Source organism: Lipophrys pholis (assembly GCF_963383615.2).
Source record: "Lipophrys pholis genome assembly, chromosome: 17".
Classification (NCBI taxonomy): Eukaryota; Metazoa; Chordata; class Actinopteri; order Blenniiformes; family Blenniidae; genus Lipophrys; species Lipophrys pholis.
In genome coordinates this window covers 22,934,808-22,944,304 of record NC_137643.1, presented here as the reverse complement: position 1 = coordinate 22,944,304, position 9,497 = coordinate 22,934,808, and the positions used below count along the sequence as shown (strand labels likewise).

Sequence of the window (9,497 nt, the reverse complement as noted above, 5' to 3'; positions counted from 1 at the left end):
GGTGACTGTATGATTTTGGCATTTATGAAAAGTTTCAGTCTGGTTTTAAGCCCCGCTGCAGTACTGAAACTTCCCTTTTAGGAGTTTTTAAGGACCTTCTCTTACCTGCTGATGCAGCTCACTCAGTTGTTTTAGTGCTTTTAGACCTGACTGCTGCCTTTGATACAGTCCATCATGATATTCTTTCATCTCGTCTGAGTGGGACTCAAAGGTTTCAGTCTTACCGTAAAAATAGAAGCTTTTCTGTTCAGCTCGGTGACTTCTCCTCTTCGGCTGCCCCACTCTCCTGCGGGGTCCCACAGGGATCTATTTTAAGCCCTTTACCCTTTTCCCTATACATGTTACCCCTGGGGTCCATTTTCAATAAACATAAAATCTGTTTTCACTGTTTGGCTGACGATGTACACATCTACCTCCCAATTAGGCCCAATTCTGCAGGTTCATGTCAGCCGCTACTCAACTGCTTAAAGGATGTAAAATCTTGGCTGGAAATACATTTTCTGTCCCTAAATGAATCAAAAACTGAGATTATTGTCTTCAGCCAGCCAGATCCACTTGCTGACTACACCACTGCTCTAGGTCCTCTACAATCATGTAATCGACCCTTCTCAAACGATCTGGGGGTGACTCTCGATAGTGGCTTCGAACTGGACGGACAAATCAATTCCGTTCTAAAAACTGGTGTCTTTCAGTCGAGGCTGTTGGCCAAAGTGAAGCTGTATCTCTAACAGAAGAACTTTGAGAGAGTCGTTCATACCTTCATCACATCGAAACTGGACTACCGCACCTTCACCTACATCGGTCTTACAAAATGCTGCCGCCCGACTTTTAACAGGGACAAAGAAACGAGAGCACATCGCCCCAGTATTAGCCTCACTCCACTGGCTTCCTGTCTCGTTTAGAGTTGGATCACTTTCCTGTCCTCCTCCTCCTACCCACCGCTTATAAACCCCACAATCGCAGTGTCGTCAGCAAACTTGTGCACGTGGCAGGACTCCGAGTTGTATATGAAGTCGGATGTGTAAAGGGTGAACAGGACCGGAGCAAGCACAGTCCCCTGTGGCGCTCCAGTGCTGCTGACCACAGTGTCGGACATGCAGTCCCCCAGACTGGGGTCCGTCTGTCAGTCCATTATCCATGCCACCAGGTGTGTACCCACCCCCATCTCCGTTAGTTTGTGTCCCAGAAGCAGGGACTGAATGGTGTTGAAGGTGCTTGAGACGTCCAAGAATGTGATTCTCACAGCACCACTGCGCCTGTCGAGGTGGGAGGGGGATCGATGCAACATGTAGACGATGGCGTCCTCCACTCCAACCTTCTCCTGGTATGCAAACTGCAGAGGGTCAGCAGAATGACGGACCTGTGGTCTCAGGTGGTGTAGCTGCAGCCGCTCCATGGTCTTCATCACGTGTGACGTTAACCGGTCTGTAGTCGTTCAGCTCTTCAGGTCATGGCTTCTTTGGGACTGGGACGATGCAGGAGGTTTTCCACAGCTGGGGGATCCTCCCCTGCTCCAGGCTCCCGTTGAAGATGTGCTGTAGAGGGTCTCCCAGCTCCGTCTCACAGGCCTTCAGCAGTCGCAGGGACGCACCATCAGGACTTGCCACCTCGCTGGGGCGTAGCCTCCTCAGCTCTCCGCACACCTGGGCTGCAGTGACCTTGGGCGGGGGAGGGGTTCCCTCTGTGCAGGCGTCGGCAGAGGTGCCGGTGGGGGGGTGCAGGTTGAACCTTCACACAGCAGCTCAGAGCAAACCAGCAGCTTCTTGTCTTATCTGACGATCTGACATCGAGCAGGACAAACAGGAAGTGAAAAGCCTGAAAAGCAGAAGTGAAGGATGCTACTGTCTTTTTCTGTCAACCAGGATAATGAGGTGGCTGTTCAGTGACACACACACACACACACACACACACACACACACACACACACACACACACACACACACACACACACCCACAGCATCAGCACACAAGGTGGACACGCCACATCGGTAAACTTTGTGTTTTCTGTTTCTTGTGTTTTTTCGGTGGGTTTTTCTGTTTCAGGTTTTTTTTGTATGCGTTCTATATGTATGTTTTGTGTTTGTCTTCTTTGAGTCTTTTTTTGTAGCTTTCGTGTTTTCTGAGTTTGTTTGCATTTTCATCTTTTCATTTGTATATTTTGGGTATTTTGGGTGTATTTGTGCAGCATTTTTATTTATTTTTTGGTGTATAGTTGGTGGATATTTGGTATATTTTTGGTGTATATTTGGTATTTTTTTGTGTAGTTGGTGTATATTTGGTATATTTTGGCTGTGTCTTAGGGGTCTTTTGTATCTATTGTAGGTTTTCTGTTTTATGTCATGTGCGTGTGTGTGTGTGTGTGTGTGTGTGTGTGTGTGTGTGTGTGTGTGTGTGTGTGTGTGTGTGTGTGTGTGTGTGTGTGTGTGTGTGTGTGTGTGTGTGTGTGTGTGTGTGTGCGTGTGTTGGGGGGAGGGGGTGCTATCTGGAAATATCTGGGGACTATCATTGACTCGAAGTTAAACTTAAACTTCAAAGTCCCAAAACGTTAAACGAGCCGCTCCAAGGGCAGCTTTGTTCTTGCTGCCACTTCTTTTCTAAATGAGTCTGAAATGCACTTTACTCTTTGGTTTTATTACTTAATGAAGTTCAACCTTTTTAGCTTTTTATTTTCCCTTTTTTAATCATGTTTTCAACAAGTCTTTATAGTGGCATTTTAGTGGTTACTTTTATTCATTTATTCATTTCACTTGTTAACCTGTCAGTGCCCATCTATGTCTGCGTTTCTACTGTTTTTTACTGTCCTGCATTTTTAAAGTATCTGTATGTACTGCCAGGTGCACTCTCCTGCTGCACAAAAATCAGGTACCAATAAAGTCAATTTGGGACCCTGAAGTGTCATTTAAAGAAGTTGTTATTTTTTGGAGTTTTGAATGATTTTGAGTAGATTCGAGTAGATTGCCCCCTCGCTGGGGCGTAGCCTCCTCAGCTCTCCGCACACCTTGGCTGCTGTGATCTTGGGCGGGGGAGGGGTTCCCTCTGTGCAAGCGTCGGCAGAGGTTCCGGTGGGGGGGTGCAGTCGTCTGGTGTGAGAGTGAATGGGGAAGGTCAAACCAGAAATTACTACAGTTCTACTTGGAGTCGGAGATTTGAGTAGATTCTGATGAGGTTCTTTAAATCTTCAGACCTTTTAACTGTAGGGACTGACGAGCTGTGGTTTTGTGGTTTGAGTGATTGCTTTGTGAATGATAGTGTCTGAACTGTACATATTGTATATATATCCTCGGTGATGGTGTGTTTGGTTGTGTTTCATTGTGTGCAGATGTTTCTTCAACCATGGCGACATCGTCATGTTTCCTCCCAAAGGGTCTCTTGTTCATCATGTGCCTGCTGCTCCTCGCTGGTTTGTCGCAGACGTACTTTCTGACTAACTGCAGCATGTATCACGGTTCGAGTCCTCTGGATAAGGTACTGGTCGACTGTGCGAACCAAGAGCTTCTGTCTGTCCCAACCGATCTCCCCCAAGGCGCCACCTCCATCTGGTTCGGCCACAACCTGCTGTCGAGCGTCGGCCTGCATGACTTCAGCTCCCTGTGGGGGCTGAGACGCCTGCTTCTGTCCTACAACCGTATCACTCGGGTAGACGAAGGCTCGTTCCTCCACCAGATGTCGTTAGAAATGCTTGATATGTCCGGGAACCTCCTCTGCAACCTGACGGAAAACATGTTCCAGGGTCTGTCCAACCTGAGCCAACTCAGCCTGAACTCCAACAAGATCCAGTTCATCCACCCCGCCGCCTTCCACCACCTGACGTCGCTTCGCACGGTGCTGCTGGGCTCCAACCTGCTGCGACAGGTCCAAGACATTCAGCCGGTCCTGCTGCTGCCCGGCGTCCAGAATCTGGAACTCAGTTCGAACCTGTTCACCTCCTTCCAGGTATCGTCCTCAAGGCACAATGTCTATTTAGGTGCTTCTTTCTTTATCTTTCCAACATTTTTCTGTCTTCCTTCTTTGTTGTCATGTCTCGTTGTAGCTGTTTTGTGCCTTTTCTAATTAGTGTCATTGTGTGTTTCTTTGTTCCAGACGAGCGACCTCCCGCTGATCGAGTCCTCCGTCTTGGAGACATTGGATTTGTCTGCCCTTCGGCACCTGGAATCGTTTGGGATCACATCGCCGACATTCCCTCGCCTGAAGACCATCAATCTTTCTACGAGCGGAGGAGATTCTGGTCTGAGGTGGGATGTGACCAACCGGACGTTTCTGAGCAGCGTCGTCCAGCTGTTTTTCAACGAACCTTTGATTCCATTGGAGAACCTCCGAACCGTCCTACAGAGCTTGGACTCACTCATTCATCTGAGGATGAATTACGTGGAGACGTGGATAAAGAAGGGCCTGTTGGACACAGTCTGTGCCATTCCGACACTCCGGATTTTGGTTCTGGAATACAACCATCTGGCCAAGTCGACTCTTAGACTGGCGGCGTGCTCTCAGCTCTCCGAGCTCGACCTGTCCTGCACGTACCTGAGGCTGCTGCCCGAAGGCTCGCTTCGCTCCATGACCCGAATCAAGTCTCTGAAAGTGCCCAGCAACATGCTTGTCGATGTGCCAAAAGACATCCGTAGCCTGGCCTCGCTCCAGATCCTCAACTTGGAGGACAATCACATCTCAGAGCTGCACTGTGATGATTTTGAAAACGCTACTCACCTCACAGAGCTCTACCTCAGCGTCAACCGCATAGCCAAATTGGATGGGTGTGCCTTCCAAAATCTCACCGAGCTGAAGGTTCTGGATCTGCGCCAAAACCTGCTCTGGACATACGGAGGCACCTTCAAGATGGGCCTGCAGAAGCTGGAGTACTTGGATCTGAGCCAAGGCTTTCTGTGGATGATGAACAACAGAGACTTTCAGGGATTACGATCTCTCAGATATTTGGATGTGACTTCGAATGGCATCGGAAGAGTGCACCAAAAGACATTTGATGGACTGAAAAACCTGGAGACCTTGTTGGTGACCATTCCACTTGATTACGAGTGTAACTTTAAAGGACTGCGGCACCTCAGAAATCTCACCCTGTACATGAGCATCGATGGAGATGTGAAAAAATCTCTGCAGTCATCATCTGAAGATTTTTATGAGTTAAAGTCTCTCAAGAACCTCAAGGTGATCAACCAGGGCTTTCACTTTGGACATCCTCTTGACCCGCCGGAGGAGATGCTGCAGGCAATGACCCACCTGGAGGCTTTCAAAGCCATCAACCTTTACATCACTGCTCCACGTCCCGACACGTTCCAATTCAACCCCCGACTCAGGAGTCTCACTTTGGGGAAGACAGACTTGTCAGATTTGGAGGCAGAACTTTTCCATTTCATCCCAAACCTGCAGACCCTGGATCTCTCTGAGACGGACCTTCGATCTGTGGACTTTCTGTGGGGGGCAGAACTATTTCAGCTGCAGTCCCTGATTCTGAGAGACAACAAACTGATGGTCATCAATGAGACGCTCTTCCAGTCTCTCCCGGCGCTGGTCTACCTGGACCTGTTGGGTAATCCATTCACCTGTGACTGCTCTAACGTGGCCTTCATCCAGTGGGCCAGGACCGGCAACCAGACCCAGGTGGTAAATGCCCACCAGTACACCTGTGCCTTCCCTTCCAGTAAACACGGGACCAGGCTGATGGACTTCGACGTCCAGTCCTGCTTTCTGGATGTTGGCTTGGTCTGCTTCATCTCCAGCAGCTCTCTGGTGGTCCTGACTCTCCTGGTGTCCCTTGTTCACCACTTCCTGAGGTGGCAGCTGCTTTATGCATACCACCTCTTCCTGGCCTTCCTCTACGACAGCAAGAAGAGGAGGAAGATGACGCCCCACCGCTACGACGCCTTCATCTCCTACAACGTCCACGATGAGGACTGGGTGTACCGAGAGATGCTGCCGGTGCTGGAGGGGGAGCAGGGCTGGAGACTGTGTCTGCACCATCGAGACTTCCAACCAGGTAACTGCTGGAGACTGTGTCTGCAGCACCAACCAGGTAACTGCTGGAGACTGTGTCTGCAGCACCAACCAGGTAACTCTGCTCATGGCATTAGGAGAAGAACTGAACCTACAGACTTAAAAAAGAAATCTGAATCAATCCAAAATGCTGTTGTCATACCTGTTCCAACCAACGAAGGGATCAGATGTGACATCTGCTGTAGAGAAGACAGCTTCATTAGTAATAATGATTTTGAAAAACATTTATTTTAGTTAAATAAAGTAAAAGGAAAGACATTTTCATTTTGTAGACGAATAAATGATAAACAAATAATTAAATGTTATCATTAAAAAATATTATTTTATCATCATCAACAAAATCTATAATAATAAGAATAATGATAATAAGAATAAGAACAATGATAACAATAATAAGGTTTGTTTGCACCTCCTTCTTCTCCTTCAGAATGGTTTCACTTCCTCTCAGCTTTTCTTCAGTCACACTTGAGATGTCCAGAAATAACCTGTTCAGAAAAACAAGCGTTGGCGGTCTGATGGTTTCGTCTGCAGGCAAACCCATCGTGGAGAACATCACCGACGCCATCTACTCCAGCAGGAAGACCATCTGCGTGATGAGCCGCAGATACTTGGAGAGCGAGTGGTGCTCCAGGGAGATCCAGATGGCCAGGTGGGGGCACTGTCTGTCCTCACACTGACAGATAACAGCAGGTGGCCAGGTGGGGACGCTGTCTGTCCTCACACTGACAGGTAACAGCAGGTGGCCAGGTGGGGACGCTGTCTGTCCTCACACTGACAGGTAATAGCAGGTGGCCAGGTGGGGGCGCTCGCTGTCCTCACACTGACAGGTAACAGCAGGTGGCCAGGTGGGGGCGCTGGCTGTCCTCACACTGACAGGTAATAGCAGGTGGCCAAGTGGGGGCGCTGTCCGAATGACAGGCGGAGAAGCAGGTGGACAGATGGGGGCGCTGGCTGTCCTCACACTGACAGGGAACAGCAGGTGGAAAACGTCAACCTGACAACCTAACCCTGAATGAAATCTGTTCGGGTTTCACCTGGTCTCTCCTTGTCTATACTGTTTCATAGTCTCTTCTGGTCTCTCTTAGTCTCTCCTGGTGTCTCATTGTCTCTCCTGGTCTCTCATGGTCTCCCCTGGTCTCTTCCGGTCTGTGTTGTTGCAGTTTCCGCCTGTTTGACGAACAGAAGGACGTCCTGGTCCTGCTCTTCCTGGAGGACATCCCGTCGCGGCTCCTGTCTCCATACCACCGCATGAGGAAGCTTGTGAAGCGTCGGACCTACCTGAGCTGGCCCCAGGCCACCTCGCACCCGGGTCTCTTCTGGCAGAACGTGGGCCGAGCTCTGGAGACTGGGGACGCCCCCACCCAGGACTCACCCCTGCTGACCGGGAACCCCAACGACGGAGCTGCGAGACCTCGGTGCTAACCGCTACTGACGAACAACTGATGAGTCCAGACATCATGACGAGTCCAGGCACTGACCTTCTACTTCACCTCCACTTCTACTTTCAGGCCCCGCCCACACGACAACGCCGTTTCATGCAACTCAGTTTCATGGGGACTCAGTGTGTGTCTGTCTCACACACACACACACACACACACACACACACACACACACACACACACACACACACACACACACACACACACACACACACACACACACACACACACACACACACACACACACACAGCCTCTACCTGGATGTTTGCGTTCTTACTTCACTGATTATCTTTTTTTCCAATGATAATAATAATTTTTATTATTATCTTTTTTCTTCAGTACAAAAAAAAATCTGCAAATGAATTAAAAACATTTATTGCACTCAAATATTGTCGTGTTTGTCTTTGTTCAGAAACAGCTTGATGACACTGTGATTCCCACATTGCCATGGAAACGATACATGACATTGTTTCCCTCAGAGAACAATGGGTCTCGTGTGTTGCGCTCGTAACAGGAGAGCAACTCAGGGACTTTCTGTTGACAGATTGTCACTATGACAACAATCTAAACACCTGACGGTTTGTTTAATTTGTTGTTGATTTTTGTTGCTATGGATACTACTACTTATTGTAGTTTTTGTGTGTTTGGTGAACCAAAATTTATGTTTCCATGGTAACAAGGCACTGGCACAACGAGATGTGATGTTACCATGACAACCGTTCAGGGCCGGAGTGCGACTCATTTTCAGCCCTGGAGTTTCGGACCTCAGACCGGCCCACTTTAGATCACGACCTGTTAAAATCAAGTAATTCTAAACTTAAAAATGTGAAGTCCATGTTCTGTAAAGCCTTGTAATTCAGGGTATTTTTTTCGAAAATATTTCCATTTCATTGCAAGTAAGAGTTGCTTCATAATGAAAATTTTGTTCAACACAAATGCACCATTATACAATACGTCTTTTTTTTAAAATATAATTTCAGAATCTGTATTTCAGAATCTACATTTCAAATACGTATTAACAGATATCCAAACCCTTTAAAATTAAATAAAAACATAAAATATTAGATTCATAATACAGAATTAAAAATGAACTTTCTTATAACACTATCATCTGTTTTTCAAAGAAACATGACCAACCCCAGAACATGAATAAACCCTGAGCAGTGCACTGGCCTCTGCCTCTTTGTTTATGACAATATCATTGTCCGCAGACATGAGGATTCCTTCCTCAGTGCTCATGAGCATGAATGCCTCACGTTTCTTCTGAACCTGTTTTTAATCAAATGTAATGTTGAGAAACTTCTCATATATTGGAAGTACTGCTTGATTGTTCACACACTGTTAGAGCAGCTCAGCTGTTCCCTCCATAGTGACGGGATCAGTCCCCTCATCACCGCTGGCTCTGCTTCTCACACTAAATCACTTTTTTAAAATGATCTACATTCTCAGCACAAATCTCCCCTTTTTACAATGTTCTGGTCAGTTTCATTAATGTAGAGCTGAATCATCTAGAATCTCAGGACATTTCTCATATGGAGCAGGTCTCCATCCTGCTCTTCATTATATTGAATATAATAATCTGATCTATCCTGAGATCAGTCCGACCTGCTTGGTGCTGCTGGATCTGCTTTCTGAGGAAATAAAAGACAAAGTTTACCAGTTATGTGGTGTTTCATTGTACTATTATTCAAATTATATAATTTCATGTTATATTCCACAAAGCCACAGAATTCATCAACTTGATAATTAAATTAAAACAGTGGTTTGGAGGCAAAGTTAAACATCTTACCTGTTCCATCATCATTTCCTGTTTCTAACCGTGAAGCTGGTTTTAATGAACAAGTTGCCACTTTGTTGCATCTGATTCCAGAACTTTCCTCTTTATAATTCCAGCCTTCGCTGCTCCACCTTGTTCTTTCTATCCATCTTTCAAACCCACTGACCGACGGCACGGACGTGTTACGTCATCAGGGTGCGTCTGCAAAAAAAAAGAAGCTGCCAGTGAAGGGAGGCGGGGGCGTCCCAGGAACAGTGGAAACAGCATGTGATCAACC

General features: G+C 47.2%; 1 protein-coding gene across 1 annotated transcript; it reads left to right on the top strand.

Annotated features, from left to right (window-relative positions):
* Positions 1-3,333: 3,333 nt before the first annotated feature.
* LOC308122972 (uncharacterized protein) lies at positions 3,334-7,554 on the top strand (the record flags this gene model as incomplete). The annotated part of the gene is made up of 4 exons (XM_080485154.1): positions 3,334-3,933; positions 4,081-5,986; positions 6,535-6,652; positions 7,164-7,554. 4 exons carry the CDS (start codon positions 3,334-3,336, stop codon positions 7,423-7,425), a joined length of 2,886 nt encoding a protein of 961 aa, XP_080341280.1. The 3' UTR covers positions 7,426-7,554.
* Positions 7,555-9,497: the final 1,943 nt, after the last annotated feature.